The following is a 16748-nucleotide window of genomic DNA, read 5'->3' as shown; positions in this document are numbered from 1 at the left end:
AGAGGTAGCCATTAGAGATAACCACATTCAGGAAGGAGGCATCCTGCTCTGGGTTTGTCAAATAAGGCTGCAGGGTTTTGGACACATTTCACTATTTTGGCTTTAATCTCCCTCCTTCACTTCACTAACTGTATAACAGACACTGTATCGTTTTACATCACTGTTCTATTGTGAAGATAAATTCAATAACAACCGGAAAGTTTCTAATGACCGCTTTACTGTGGAAAAAAACACGGAAGGGCCCAGCAGTAATTAGTAACTCAAATTCTGCATGGAATATAAAATAACGTATGGTAAATAAGGCCACACATAGAATTAAGGGTTTGGCCTAGCCTGTGCTTTAAATGAATAAAGACACAGTGGGAAATAACATATACAATAACGTAAATAAAACCGGTAGCAGTGACTATATGCGAAGGAACCAAATTAAGGTTGGAGGCCTTTAATTCTAGCATATACCAACTTTGTCAAGGTTACTTTTCTTAGAATGGGGGCTTTGGTTTGTAAAAAATATTTCAAAGAGTCAGAAAAGTATTTTTATTATGTTTTTTAGTAATCTTATGCATCAAGAATGAAAAAATTGTAATCTAAAAAAACCTCATTTTCCTCCTTAAAAAGGTCAGCAGAAGATCAGATGGATACAATCACTCAATGTGGAATTTGCAGTTTTCATCTAGCTTGATATTGGCAACTCACTGAAAACAAAACAAAACAAAAAACCCCTCTAACTTCAGAAGTCTAAACATCTATAGATAAAGTCAGAGCTACTCACCTTAGTCTCTCTTTATAAAACACAGCTAGAAATAGAAATCTCCAGAGAAGTGGTTTGCCTGAAATGACTTCACGGAACCACAGGCTTGAAGGACTACTTAGTGTCAGTTATGGCACCTTACCTTAACTGGCTCGCCTGAACTCTTGAGGTACTTAAGTCTCTCCACTGATTATCAGTGGGAGATGGGGCTGACAAATTCAGTGTTAAGCATGAGCTTTTATATGCCTAAATTAGGGTGCATGAATCCACCCTAAATTTCTACATACAGATATGGTAGCTATAAATATATGTACATTCAGTAGCATGCATGTTCATTTTTAATACTGGACTTAAATGAAACATTATTAAAACTGGTGGATGCAACCTTTTACTTAAGAAAGAGACAGTCTCTTTTTAAGAAATAGTCACAGCCTACACCTCAGAAAAAGGCACACATCACTGCCCAAAATAACACATAGGACTGTTCTACCATCTTTGTAAAAGAGTTGGTTGGCAGGGCACCGCTTTAGCATAAGTAAACCAGAAACAGTAAGAACGTGAGGCCTATCACCGGAAAAGTTAAAGGGGAGCAAAGCAGAGAACAACTGGAATCAGCAAGTGATCGGTAGGCACACACTAGAGCCTCCTTCTATTAGTTCATTTTCAGCTCATGAGGTGTTAGTTTATAATGAATCATCACTGGTAAGGCTCTTAGTGCATGACTCTTGTTTTAAGGCTATTGCATCTTACACTATTTCCAATACATTCCAGTCCTCCGGGCCATTCATTTCCTCTGGAGTGATACTTCAGTGCTGTTACGCTTTTCAATGATTTTCTTAATGGATGGTTGGCAATATTGAAAATTTCAGCCTAGATGAGTTCCTTATTTTCCACTTAAAAAACAAAACAAAACAAACTGTAGGAGAAACAGCCTACACATTTTGGAGCCAAGCAACATAGCCAATAGTATCTACCAGCACAAACCAGGATAAAAGAAACAACAAACATGCATTTGTTTAACAGTATTTTATGTTCACATCAGTCACAATTTCAAAGCTGTGTACCCAAAAGCCACAGCAACCCGCAGTGTTTATATGGAAGGCGCCAAAGCTCGGTGCTGTTGAAGTGGTGTTAATGCAACCATTTCCAGAATTAGCTAGGGTCATTACATAAAATAAAACTAATATTTTCAGTCTGAATATAGCTTAAAAGCATGATATTCAATTAATACATTTAAAGTAAAGATGTTTCTGTAATTAGAAAAATGACAAAGAGTCCAATGAAAAGTTACCAGAAAGCTGTAACTGCTACTTATTTTTTCAGATTATCTTCAAACACAACGAAGTAAAAATTAACTGGAAAAAAAAAAAATCAGCTCTACCACAATGCATGTAACACTGCAATAATTTTGATCAACCTAAGTTTCCACGTTAAATAAGAACCTTGCAAACCCCCTGTATACAATGAAAAGAGAATTACTTTTAGCCACTGCAAGATTGAACTAAAGGGCACCTAACTACATTAGTAAGTACACAAGAAAAAATGAAATCGTACTTATTCAGTACAGGTCAACGATTAGCCCCTTCTCTGTAACTCAGGAATTTCAAGTTCACTTTAATCTAGTGTAATTGAGCTAACCAGCTCTTACATTAAAAAGTAATGATTAAGTTAAATTTCTTGCAGACATTCTGTACCTAAAACAAACATTCCGTATGCCTCTGGCAAAGAAGGATACTAATTATAGGATTGACTCATAAGATGAAAGGTTGCACAAGTTACTACTAGAAACAAAAGTATGGTAAACTGGTTTGAAAAAACATATTGAAATTCTCATACTCTGCAGTTAAGATGAGAATTTTGTTTTGTAACTGTACTTAACAGTGTCTAGGAACAAAACTAAATATGCTTGCAAACTGCTTGTTCTTATTTTATGTGAACAAACCAGAAGTGAATATTGCAACTACAAAGCTCATCATCTACAGCCTAAGGAATTTTTTAACCTAGTAAAAAAAAAACAGCTCTCTACAAGTTTTTTTTTTTTTTTTTTTACTACACAAAAACATGCAAAACCAAGTATTTTGGTCACTCTCAATTTGCTTCTGTTATATAAAATATAAAATGCATATTTCAAGGGTTCATTGCATTATCAGGCAATGAAACCCTAACTTAACTCTTCATGCAACACTTCAGTCCCCGATTTAAAAGGAATCATGAAAGAAACACATCATCAAGGCCCCAGACATCTGTGGGGAGGGATACACAAGTTCAAAAGCAGTTTTGTATTTCAAACTGAAGCTTCCACTGGGATTAGCAGGCAGGGTTGCCAGCTGTGAGTTAGAACAAAGATAAAAATTCTGGGATTCTGCCCTATACGTTACCATGTATTGATTCAATATAACCTTCTGAATGCCAGATGAGCACCACTTATGTAAACTTCTATTAACAGATGAATGAGCTTGTGATGTGAATTAATTAACTAAACAGAATGTGATTCAATTTATTTTAAAATCATACGCTGACATTTCCATTTTAATCTCAAGCTATGTATTTTTCATCATCCTACAGAAAGCAATGAGGTATGTATGCTCAAAGAGATTTACATTGGAATTCTGTGCTCTTAAGTATATTAATACATACTTTAGCAGATAAAACGGGATTACGCATAATTAGTGAAATTCTCATGCTGAAACTACAAAGCCAATGCCTTTCAGTGCAATTCAGCTTGGTCCAATATAAACTCAACTTTAAACAATCTGCTTAAAACTTTACTGGATTATGCTCATATTGTATATATTACATTTTCACAGATTATGAACAAATAGTGTTGCAAAACAGTATTCCACTCTTAGTTTATTGTATGATTTCCATTTGTACAATGTAAATCATTTATATTACCTTTATTCACTCCAAAAATCATTTAATGATTAAATTGCTAACTGCTTTCTACTAACAGTAACCTAGATCAGAGTAGATAATAAAAAAATCTACTCTAATATAAAAATTAAGGTTTCAAACTTGTAGTCTTCAAATTTTCCCTCTTCCCTCCACGACCATAACAAATAAGTATTTTCAAGAGGTCTAGAAACTGCCATTTTTTTTTTTAAACATTGTTTTCCTTTCCCCCATTTTCTGCTGTTGAAGAATGTGGTAAGAACTTATGCTACAACCTTCTCAGTATAGGCACTAATGTAGCTCCCTGTGCGCTATTAGATCACCTGTTCTTGTAAAAACAGAAAATTCCTCATTTGAGGTCTCTGTCAGGATGGACAGATATTAGTCATCAGGGCCAAGAGTTTTTAAAAGGAATAATACATGACAAAATTGCTGTATATACGGTGTTCACTTAGGAAACCAAACTGAAGAAGATATAATTCTAATTTTATGTTCCTTAAGTTAGATCTTTAATATATGAGGTGTGCAGTAATACTTTAACCTACTACTCCTACTCTGAAATTATTTTTAGCAGACAGAAAAAACAACCGTTGCTCTTATGGGCCACTGACAACACCTTCAGTACATTTCAAACATTTAAGTACTAAAATCAATTAAAGACAAATTATCTGTTCTCAGAAACATGACCTTAAGCGCATAGAACTGTACCCAGTTCTTGAGGAAGGAATTTATCCAGATTATAATTCAGAGCTGTATTGGATTAATCAGCAGAAAGAATCCATTTCAGTACAACATATTCATTTGGGATGAAGATAGCTCACTGGTTGAAATGAATGGCAGATGTAAGGGAAGATAAGGCTTTGAAACTCTGACAATCTTAATTTTTAGCTTATTATCAATGACAATCACAAACTAAGATGACAAAACACACGTGTGAACTAATAACATTCCTTGTAAAATACTCTAAAAGAAGGAGGAAAATGCTTCCCCCCAAGAAGAACGCTAAACTGCCAGGAAGGAAAATTCTTTCACAGTATGATGTGTGCATTAAAGAAATGATCCATATACTTGATGATAACCAGCAAACACTCTGAAAGGTGTTCAGCCAACAAACCCAATTCAGCCAAATCCAAGTGGATTCAGAACTTAACTGATACAGATGTAGAATGACAGATAAAGTTTGGCTGTCAGCAAGAAACCAATTCCTTTCCTACCTATAGCCTCTTACAGTCTCAGGGACATCTGTAAGGGTCAATCAGCACATATGGGTGGGACATAAGCCCACCAATTCTGGAAGAGGAAAACTTCCAGCAGCCCATCTGTGGCACAATCTTACACAAAGTAAAAAGACATGAAAGACCTAGTAAGTGTTTTTTGTTGTTGTTTTGTTGGAAGACCTAAGGCATTCTTCAGCTACCTATAGTAGTGATCTTCACAGGTCTGTGCCATCAGATAGACAGTAAACTCTGAATCTTGAAAAAATACAAATATCTTAATTGGCATATTAAGATAAAGAGTGTTCTACCTCTTTTTTTAATCACTTACTAGCACCAACAGCATTTTGCATAAAGTGTATATGCATGACTGCCCCCAGGTAAAATGAAGGAGTGTTATTACCAGACATAAAAAGCATAACTTTTACTTTTGCCAGGACAAAGTGAGCTTATGATATTGCTTATTTACTTAAAGATGGATGGTATTCACCGTCTGTGCTTCAGTTTGGGCTTCCTTCTTCCATTAAGTAGATCTCTTTATGATGAGACAGATTTCACATTCAAAACCCTCTGTTCACTGTGAAAGTTTCCATCTACATTTTGACCAAAATAAATTTTCACAACACCACAATTAAGGATGTTAGATGGATCGTGTGTGAAAACAATTCAACAAATAACGTTTTCCTTAAAGAAAAAACACAAAGCTATTATATGTAATAAATGGAAAAATTTAACGATTTCCTTCAAAAATGAAACAAATAAAAGGGGGAGTCAAAACACATCCTTTTGTAGCACCTCCAGAAATAAATATTACCAAGCTGTATGTGTTACATCTAAATTTTACTTAGCTTTGCCTTGTTATTGCGAAGTCTATGTTAGCAAACCATACCTTGGATCTTGCATATGCCACAGGAACATTTGTTTTTATCTCAAAGGCATTTTGTGTTTTTAAAAATCCTCAAAAAATATTTTTTAGAGAACTACAGATGCAATTACAATAAAAGAAAGAGAAAAAGATCATTTTCTGAGTGAAAATGATATAAAACCATACCAGCTAATATGAGAGAATTGTCTTTTCGTGATTTTTTTTTATAATGATTTGTTCCCTAATGTGCAGGATTACTCCTAATGCATTGAACTTCTCCAGTTCAATAACTCTTACTTTAGAATGTATTCCTAATGCTCCCCTTAAACTTCCATCCTATCATTCATAAACAAGTTTCTGGAAAACCATGAATTGCATCATACTTTCCTTCCTGTTGACCACATTTTTTCTTCTTAAGAAAAAAATAGATGGGGTAAACTCCTTACGTGTTTTTTTCCCTTTTTTTTTTTTTTTGATATGCATTCATTTTTGCTAAAATTTGCATACCCTTTACGCAGCTTTACTCATCTTTTTTTTTTTTTGGCCCAAACTTCTGATGAATATTACCAACAGACCTACTTACTATGATCAGTCTTACTGCATCCAGTAGGACAAATGTAGTGAGAAGCAGAACAGGGGACTGCCCATTATTTGAGATTAAAGAGCAGAATAATTGAAATAGAAAGTCTGACCCAGTCACCTGTGCTTCACACAAGCAGGAAGCAGGGAAGAAAGCTGGGCTGATTAGTCAGAAAAATCATTTAAATGGAAATTAATCATTCACTAACTTGCAGCTTTACTTTAAGAATCCAATTGAATCTCTTAACTTTATTTGAACTAATTTCCATTCAAGAAAAGAACAGTGTTATTGGTAAACTTTCATTAGCATATCCAAGCAGCAAAGATAAGTCATAAGTTCTTAGAACAACTGAGCTATATTTGGACCATTCATTTGATAAAAGCTTGTAACTAGGATCATAGAAAAGACAGATCCTGCAATGCTAAGCATTGCACTGTCTATGCTGCATACACAACGCTGGGAACCTACTTATGATATAAGCAGTGATTACACATTCAGTCAATGCAATAAGGAAAGAATCCTGGACTTTTTGAGGCTTGAAAGTTATATTCTGAACGCAAAGTTACAGAGAAAAGGATTCCCAGCATAGAAAAATATTACAACCTGATTTGCCAGGTTTGGCATCAGAATACACAGTAGATCAGATGGTCCTGAGATGGGTGAGAGACTTTTCTGTTTGTAGATCCTGATAGCTTCAGTGCCATGAGGGCACAAAACTGCTCAATGCAGCAAAAATTTTTGGATGACTACTGAGGAGTACAGAGAACAACATGGGTACCTCCTTAAACTCTGATTCCATTGTGTCTTTGATGGACTATGATACGGATTGAGATCTGTCTCTTTCAATTAGGCCCCTATTAAGAGCATCCTAAATTCCATCCTAAATAAAATTTCACATGTGAAAAGAAATTTAAGTCACGCTTGAGGTAGCAAGCACTAAAATAAAATAAATTAAATACGTGACTGACTACTATCAAGCCAGATAGCAAGAGCTTCAATGAAAATCAGAAAATTTCAAACACTTATTAGAACTGCTGAAATTCTTCAGGTCACTGTCCTACCATATAGAGCTCTCATAACAGCAGGAATGATGTATTAAATACATCTGTTCTACTGAAGTTACTAACTAGTATGGGAAATAAGTCATCAGAACAGCTTTCACACCTACAGCTTTACAGCACTGAGCTGTATTGCAGCTGATTGGAAGTCCTTCTGATAAAACAGGTTTTCCTTTGTAAAGACAGAACTGCATGGAACAAAGTGTTCAAGGGTAGTGCGCAAGAAAGCGGACAAAAGTCAAACAGCTTAGACTGTCTGGAAATGTGGGCTTTCAAGTTCTGATTCCTTGGTAAACTCTCTGCCTAGCTACACAGAAATTCTGCTGTATTTGGGAGTTGTAGTTCCTTGACAGGGTTTCCTAAATCCTCCAGCTTATCACAGGAATCCACAAATCCAGCCTGGTATCACTTTGCAAAGCAACATGGGATGCTTTCTTAAGTATTTAAAAAATGCAATGTCATTTCAGTGTTTTCACATAAAATTTTGTTCTATGGGAAATTCTTTTTTTCCCATGAAAATTCTCCTCACCTTTTTTAATTCCTCCTCCCTCCTTCCCCCTCAAGGAGTAGATGGTGGATATAAGTGAGGGAAACTTCTATTTCTGTCCAGGTGTCTGTCTATTACCTGTAGTACCTGCTTAGTGATAAATATCTACACTTCTATAGATAGAGGCACAGAAATGAAAGGTACAAGCAACATAAGTTACTGAAAATAGGCTGGGAATGTATATGCAAAAAAAAAAAAAAACGCTATTATCTGATCTAGGCAAGGAGAAAGTTTTGGAAAGTAATAAAATCATGATATGAACCTACATTTTCCCCTCCATTAACTGTTTCAGAACTACTGTAACTGATTTTGGTGGTAACGCCTCTGTTACTAGAAGGCAAAATCTGCCTCCTCTTGGTTTACAGCTTGTTGTTTTGGGAGGAACGCCCAGTGTGCAAAGCAAACTGAAGATAGGAAAAGGAGCTGTTTGACTAAGTTGTATGATGTGAATCTTTCCCCAGTGGGTCAGAACCGTTGCAAAAATTAATGCCAAGAAAATGAAAGCATTTAGGCTCTCTAGGTTAACTCCCTTTGATCAATGATGAGTGAAAGAAATAACACTGTAATAAAACTTTATAAGACATGAAGAGCAATTCTCATCTTTCTGAAACACCTAGTCAAATTTGTTTCAGACTTCCTGAAGATAAGTCACCCTACCATCAGGTCACATATGGAAAATATCAGACGGACTTGTTACATTTTTACAAAAGTATACAATTCAGTTATGAGATAATGGAAAGCTAATGTCTGTAATAAAAGAGTACTGATATTTTTAAGCTAGTGATGCTATTAGCTTTACTTAAATTAGCTGTCAGTCCTTATGACTTTTGTGAAAGGCTTATACAACATCCCAGCTGCTTTCTATCTATCACAGTGTCCAACATGGACAAGAGGATTATGAGGAGACACTATATGTCACCTCAAAACCACTGAAATACAATGGACATACATGTTGAAATAGAACCAAATAATTAAGATTGGTTTTACTTGTTACATACTTTCAGATGCTGATTTCCTACCATGCACATGATAATGCCCACCTCCAAAAGCTGCTTTGCATTAGTAAAATAAAGTTCACTATATAAAGCAACCAAATAAGAGTTAAAGAAAAAACTTAATAGTTGGCAAAACGTTATCTGGAGTCCCACACCTTTCAAATCACAATATTCTGTAAACATAGAAAAGAACGGTATGACAAAATGAAAATTCCACTACGTAAATAGAAGAGCTAGTGTGGAACTGAATGTCATCCAAAAATTACTCAAGATAAAATGCTATATTTGTTGTTAAAATGTTATATTTCATAAGAAGAATTCCCACTGTCTCTACTTCCCTGGATTTTTTTTTTTAACCACTAGCAAAAGCATTTTATAGAATACATACATGTAGCCAGCAAGCTTCCAGCTACCCCCATTAATTTATCATGCATTTTGCCACCCTACAATATTCTGCAGAATGTAACTTCTAGCTGTCTGTCTTCTGTGCTGAGCTACTTTGCTCTGAAGTAGACCTAGTACATCCCAAAGATCCATTACATCCATGTGAAAGTTTACAGAATCACAGATCCTAATCTTGTAAATTCAAGTCAGATTTATACCAAATCTTACTTTTATTATATTAGCTATGTTTAACACCAGGAAGAAGGAAATGCTATCCAATTTTAGCCCTTAAATAGTATCTTTCATTACTGAAACAATGAAAGAGTGGGATTCAGCTGCAGTTTGGACACCTATGATTAATTCTCAGAAGAGATTATTCTGTAATCTCAGAAAAAAATGAGAAAAAAAAAAAAAAAGAAAAAAATCCGTAGGAGAAAACTGTGAAGGGAGCTTTTCAACCTTAGTGGAAGTGCTCAAAATGTTGTACAGGTCCTTAAAAAAAGAAAATTTAACGTAGATGAAATACAAATGCTTAATATAAGAACGTAATGTTTTCACTATGATCTGCTATATGCTTTGTCTCAATGAGGTATGATCCTTACTTTTATTCTTCATCTTAATAAAACTTTTATTTTCAAGTTTGAAATTGCTATTGGAGATATTCTTTATATTTGAATCTTCTATCACTGAAATCAGTATCACAGGACGTGGCTCATGACAAAAATAGTAGCATATTTTTATCTGAGTGCAGGATTATTTCAAACGCACATGATGTTACCATCAAACTGCAGATATTTCCACTGCTGTGATTTATTCAACAAAACATTTCTGCTTCATTGAAGCAAAGAATGTATTTATTTCCTGGAACATGTAGAGGCGAGCTTCCCAAGCTCCACGTGGAATGGTATCCCGCCCCCGCTCCTGCTAACCCAAGCTCACCAGTGCTCCTTGTTTTATGCCATGAAGAACAGCAGAAGAAATCCCGAAAAACTGAGTAAGAACTGACTTAGGTTGGACATACTTTTTATATTAGAGGCACAAGAAGGAAACGCACAGGAAGTGGAAGCAGGGACGTGTGGCCTGGGAAGAGCACAGGGATGCTGTCCGGGTGTGCAGGGATGGGGTCAGGAAAGCCCAGGGACAGATTGAACCGAACTTGGCATGGGATGCAAACAACATGAGAACGTATTCTACAAAGACGTTGCTCAGAAAAGAAAGGCCAAGGAGAGTTCACCCCCTCTGACAGACGAGAAGGTAGAACTGGTAATGACAGATGTGGAGAAGGCTGAGGTACTGGACAGGTTCGTTGCCTCAGTCTTGACTGACAGTCAGGCTTCCCATGTCTCTCAAGTTCCTGAACCTCTAGGTGGTGGCTGGGGGAGCAAAGTCCCTCCCACTGTAAGCAAAGAGCAGGTTTGAGACCACCTGAAGGAACTGAACAGGTACAAGTCTGTGGGGCCCAATGCCATGCATCCCAGGGTCCTGAGGGAACTGACTGATGGAGTTGCCAAGCCTCTCCCCATCATAGCTGAAAAGCCCTGGCAGTCAGGTGAAGTCCCAGGTGACTGGAAAAAGGGAAACAGCACTCCCAGTTTTTAAAAGGGTAGAAATGAGAACCCAAGGGAACTACAGATTGGTGAGCCCCACCTCTGTGCCTCAAAGGGTCACGGAACAGATCCTTCCGGAAGCAATGTCAAGGGAACATGCAGGACAAGGAGGTAATCTGACACAGGCAGCATGGCTTCACCAAGGGCAAATGGTACCTGGCCAATCTAGAGGCCTTCTGTGATGGAGTGACTGCATCCATCAACAAGGGAAGACCAACCAGTGTCACCTACCTGGACTTCTGCAAGGCCTTTGACGCTGTCCCATGTGACATCCTGATCTCCAGATTGGAGAGAGATGGACTTGATGGGTGGACCATTCAGTGGATAAGGAATTGGCTTGAAGGTCACACCAGACAGTTGTGGCGAATGGCTCTATGTCCAGGTGGAGTCTAGTAATGAGTGGTATCCTTCAGGGGTCTGTCTCGGGACCAGTGCTGTTTAGTATCTTTATTAGTGACAGACAGTGGGTTCGAGTGCACCCTCAACAAGTTTGCAGATGACACCAAGCTGAGTGGTGCAGTTGATAACACCAAAAGGAAGGGATGCCATCCAGAGGGACCTGGCTTGACAAGTGGGCCTGTGTGAACCTAATGAGATTCAACAAGTTCAAGTGCAAGGTGTTGCATCTAGGTGGGGGCAATTCCAGACACGAGCACAGACTGGGTGAGAGCAGCCCTGTGGAGAAGGACCTGGGGGATCTGGTGGACAAAAGGCCCAACACGAGCCAGAAGTGCGTGCCTGCAGCCCAGAAGGCCAACTGCGTCCTGGGCTGCACCAACAGAGGGGTGGGCAGCAGGTGGAGGGAGGGGATTGAGCCCCTCTGCTCTGCCCTGGTGAGGCCCCACCTGGAGTGCTGCATCCAGGGCTGGGGCCCCCAGCACAGGAAGGACGTGGGGCTGTTGCAGTGGGTCTAGAGGAGGACCATGAGGTCAGAGGGCTGGAACACTTCTCATAGGAAGAAAGGCTGAGAGAGCTGGGGATGTTCAGCCTGGAGAAGAGAAGGATCCCAGGAGACCTCATTGTGTCCTTTCAGAACTTGAAGGGGGCTTATAAAAAGATGGAGAAAGGTTTTTCTCAGACAGATAATGATAGGACAAAGGGGAATGGTTTTAAACTAAAATGACTAGATGTTAGGCGAAAATGCTTCACTCAGAGGGTGGTGAGGAACAGGTTGCCCAGAGAAGCTGTGGATGCCTCATCCCTGGAGCTGTTCAATGCCATGCTGGACAAGGCCCTGGGCAACCTGATCTAGTGGTTTGTTTTGAACTGAACAGAACAACAGGAAACACTTGTAGGAATAGTTGACAGAGCCAAGCTAAGCTGATTAAAATTAAAACAATGCAATCATCTGCCATCCTCTTATGACTAAAAGGGGGGAGGAGGGGGATACGCAGAGGGTATGGCTCATTATGATTTTTTGCCTATTCACTACTACAGATTAGCTGAAAACTAATGCTTGCTCAAAGAAAGTAATATCTTTGGAAAATCTTCTGCAGCCTTTCATACATCTCTCCTTCAGTTTGCCAGCACATGTGTTTTAGGTTTAACAAACTCATTAGATTTAAAAATAACTTTAAGAAGGTAGGTTTCTTTTTTTTTTTTTTTAATATTATTAAATATTCAGTCTAGTTTACTGAGCAATTTCATGAACAGTTTCAGAGTAATCACTGGGACAGCACAACACTGGCCTGAACAGGCAGGAGGGAGAACTCTGCAAGCCTGAATCGCTGCTGAGAAAAGAAAGCATCAAACCACATCTACATCAGTGTTTCTCTGCTGCGCAGACACCAGTTTTGGACAAACTGTACTGCCTAGATTTCAGAAGTTACACCTGTGATTGACTGGATTTTCACTCTACTTCCCAGTTTAAAATTACTCCTTTTCTGTCATTCAGCTGAGACTTAATGTCTACTGCTGAGCAAAACATCTTCGGTTTAGAAAGGAAATATAAATAGTAATTTAAAAACATGCTTTCATTTCTAATCTAATGTTTAGAAGCTACCCCATGTATGGGATTGGTATTTACAGTTTATTTACCTGAACTAAGCAAATTAAAGTATAACTATCATTGTGTATTTAAATTTCTGACATCCCAAAATACACATAAGTCATTGCCTCCCCTTTAAAGTATACACAAAGGTGATAGCAATTCTCCTGGCCTCTAATACTCTTTACTTGCTCATTATAGAACCCTTTCAACTTTGCCTTTAGCAACTCACAAACTCATTTTTTCATGAGTAAATATTTAAACCAGATCTGTTTTAAAACGTCTGCAGAAAGAAAGAAGATAAAAGCAAGTACTCAGATTTATAGCTAGCTGGGTAATAATCAACTGCTCCTAGTGCTGAAAGGACTTCATCCATGCCTCAGATTTAACACAAACCTTTAGTGCAGGCAGGGGGCTGCGAGCCTTTGTGTTCTTTTGGTAATGTTCTTAAGCAAATAAAAATTTGCCACACACCTCACAGGACAATTAATTCACTGAAACAGGACATTTAAGTTTTTCCTTTTAACGTGTAATGACAAATATTAGTGCAGCTAACTCGTATTTCTGTTTCACAGTGGAAAGAAAGAAGGATAAGAAAGGTAGAAAATTAGAACTTCGCCTGCTGATAATTCAGAGCTTAGCCCATACACCTAATGGCTTGTCTTTATTTAACCTCAGTTAATGTAATCTTAAATATTTTAACTATCAAAATATATTCATTACCAAAATAAACAACACCTTCGATGTTAAGTGGGAAAAACTTACTTTCACACACTTATTTTTTACTTCCTTGTAGAAGCATGCTTTCTGTTTAGTCTTGAAACAGAGGTATTTCCCCCATTTGGTGGGGAATGTTAAGTAAAGCTTTCATAAACAGGTTTTGGTTCATTTACCGACCACTCTAAAAATAACTTCTGAGGCTGCTCTGAGGAAGGCAAATACATTTGCCTTTCTTTTTGCACTAGCACAAAACAGAAATTAAAATTAACATGATGGCATCAGGACTGGACTCAATCAAGTGGTATGACCTGTCACCTGATGATAAACCTGTCATATAAGGGAGCCTTCTAATAACCATGCTACACTTGCTTAGATGTATTCACGAAATGATTTACTAACAAGAAAACAAGCTGTTAAAAGAATCATTCATTAACACGACTAATTTTTGCCAAGCTCTCACACTAAAGGAGAAAACATTCTAAAGCAAAAAAAAAAAAAAAAAAAAAGTTAATTCATCTTCAACAAGAGGTGAGAAACACTTACAGTGAGGTTCATAGGGAGGAGGGGGATCGCCACAAGGAACACACTCCATATCTTGAAAGCCTCCAAGCTTGGTCTTCCTATAAAAGCTAGAAGACAAAGGAATAATTCATAAAGACAAAACTGTATTTTTCCTCCAAAAAATAACCATGTGCTTGAACATTATGTCAAAGTACTCTATAATCGCAAACTTCTGACAGGCTGTGTCCTGATGCAATAACAGAAAATACAAGTACGATGTAAAGTAGATATTAATTACTAAGTACAGAAATAAAATTCTAAATCTGTTAGTCCACATTCATAACGACTCTAATCTTACATTCAAAACTCTCCCTAACCAAACAAGATATGTCAAGGTAGTTATCACCACCAACAGAATACAATGAATCAGCCAGTGCTTTCTAGTCAAGATCCCTAATATCTCTCCACTTCAGAGAAGGAAAAAAAAAAAAAATCACTCAAACTGGTTAATTAATGTACTCATACAGGAGGTTATCCAAAAAAAAAAATAATAAAGTTTTACCATGCTGTGTAACAAAATCTTCAGAAAAAAATGATTTTGATCTATTCAGCGGATGACAAAACAGTAAAATGCCTTTTTGGAATTATATTTTAACAAACCAACTATCCTTCTCTGGCTTCTCCTTCTCCACCATGAAGACCTTTACCACCAACCAAAATCACACTGTGTATGCAAAATCACAGCATGCATGCAAATTAAGGAAGTCACCACATGAGTCTCAATCTACATTATCCAATACTCCATGTTGTTTTCATGTTCTCACTTGCTATCTAGAATTTATGAAGTTCACACTGAAGTCTTTCAAGGTATGAAAAAATTGCTTTTGGAAGCAGAAGTATCAGTCAGATGATTCATAAAAATAGCAGCAATGGAAGGCCACAGGTAAACAGTAGAATAAAACTCTAAAGCAATGAAACGCACCAGCTACTCATTCCTAAACAAATTAATGCAAAAATGATGTTAAAATCCCTAAGGACAGATCCCTCATATCCAAGGACAGATTTTATTCCAAAGACCCTTCAAGAACGTTACTGCTGAGGTTATGTTTGAAGCTTTTTGACTTCAGTGACAGGAAGAAGGCTGCACACATAAACCAAGCATTAAGAGTAGCATCAAATGAAAAAGAATTTTCTGACATTCTTTAGAGTCTTATATCTCAAGTTTGTATTAGAGTATGACATCAAAGAACTTATCTAAAATACCTTCCTAATCAAGTAGGTCTGGCATTTGCTCAACTAGTCATTAGTACTAAGATAGGATCAGATGTGGTCTGTTCAAGTAGAGTATGTGAATTACGTGTTTTCTGTAGTGGCACATTAAGTGAAAGGTACTAACTCTACTTGCGTTAAATTTTTAATACTGCAACTGCCAGTATATGGCAGCATATGCCAGTAATATGGCAGCATATGACTGCTAAAATATGAAGACTGTACCAGCTAAAGCAAGCAATTTTCCAGTTGCCCTAGAAATTCATTGTAACAACATGCCTAGAAACAGCTTCACAGACTGTAAGACTGAAGGGCTCACTATGATCATTTACTCTGAATGAAACGTGTTAATAATTGTTTGTAGCTGACATGGTCACTGCATCATTTTGAAACTAAAAAACAGGAAATAGCACGTTGGAAGACAATGCAAAACAGATACGATTACTGAGAGATGAAACATTAGCTGAACTATTTTGTTTGGCTAGGTGCATATTCCACTCTCTTCGGCAGCATCTTAGCTGATGGCCAGGTATGAGTGGTGCCATGTTCCACACAGTTTTGCTCCCGATAAGGTCCAGACTAGATGACCTGTAACTCCCCTAACCACGTTTCCAACTTTTCTGCCAGTAAAAGCAGGTTGTGTCAACAGCTGTCAGCTCAACATAAATATAGACCAGAATACTGAGAAGCACACCCAAGGTCCCACCATTTAGATTTATCCCAAATTCATGTTTTATTCTGGCTTCCTTTTTCCTTCCTTTCTTGCGTTGCAAAAATATAGTTTATATTTACACAACGAAGTTCTTTTGTTTAGCTATCAACTAAGCCCTAAAATACATATAAATTAACATGCAATAAGAACGTAATTAATCACGTGGCCTTAAGCGGTATCAGACACCATTGTCAGTAATATCTAATTCCTAGGGCTGTAGCCTTAAATTGACTTGAAAGCTAGTTACCGAAGTTTTACTAATTGTTTTTAAATGAAAAGACCTCACTTTTGGCTCAAGAGGAGAGAATTAACTGTAGGAGCTTCAACAGTATTCAAGTAGTTGATAGCTGGTATTATAATAATTATAAAAATAAATAGCTGTGATATTATATATATATATATATACACACATAGATATATATATATATATACACACACCCACACACACAAGGGGGGGGGGAGATAAATGCATGAACTCTTAAGCATTTCTGAAATAAATACATTGGAATTATAAAGGCTGTTACAATTTCAAATCCATTCTCACAGCCTACACTTTTCAACCATACTACCAACCCATTCAAAAAAGGCATCAGAAATATCTTTTAACGAAGTCATGGCAGATATTTATAATCGTGGAACTTGACACAATGCAAAGAATTTTTGAGA

At 37.2% G+C, this 16748-nt stretch overlaps 1 protein-coding gene across 3 annotated transcripts in view; it reads right to left on the bottom strand.

Annotated features, from left to right (window-relative positions):
• TNFRSF19 (TNF receptor superfamily member 19) overlaps positions 1-16748 on the bottom strand; it is a 62707-nt gene that overhangs the window by 21091 nt on the left and 24868 nt on the right. For all 3 annotated transcript variants that reach the window (XM_084506909.1, XM_084506910.1, XM_084506908.1), the window contains one exon: positions 14144-14229. In XM_084506909.1, coding sequence (XP_084363035.1) covers positions 14144-14229 — 86 coding nt within the window. The remainder of the gene's footprint in view (positions 1-14143; positions 14230-16748) is intronic.

Source organism: Aythya ferina (genome assembly GCF_964211825.1).
Source record: "Aythya ferina genome assembly, chromosome: 1".
Lineage (NCBI taxonomy): Eukaryota > Metazoa > Chordata > Aves > Anseriformes > Anatidae > Aythya > Aythya ferina.
This window is presented reverse-complemented; position numbering and strand designations above follow the sequence as displayed.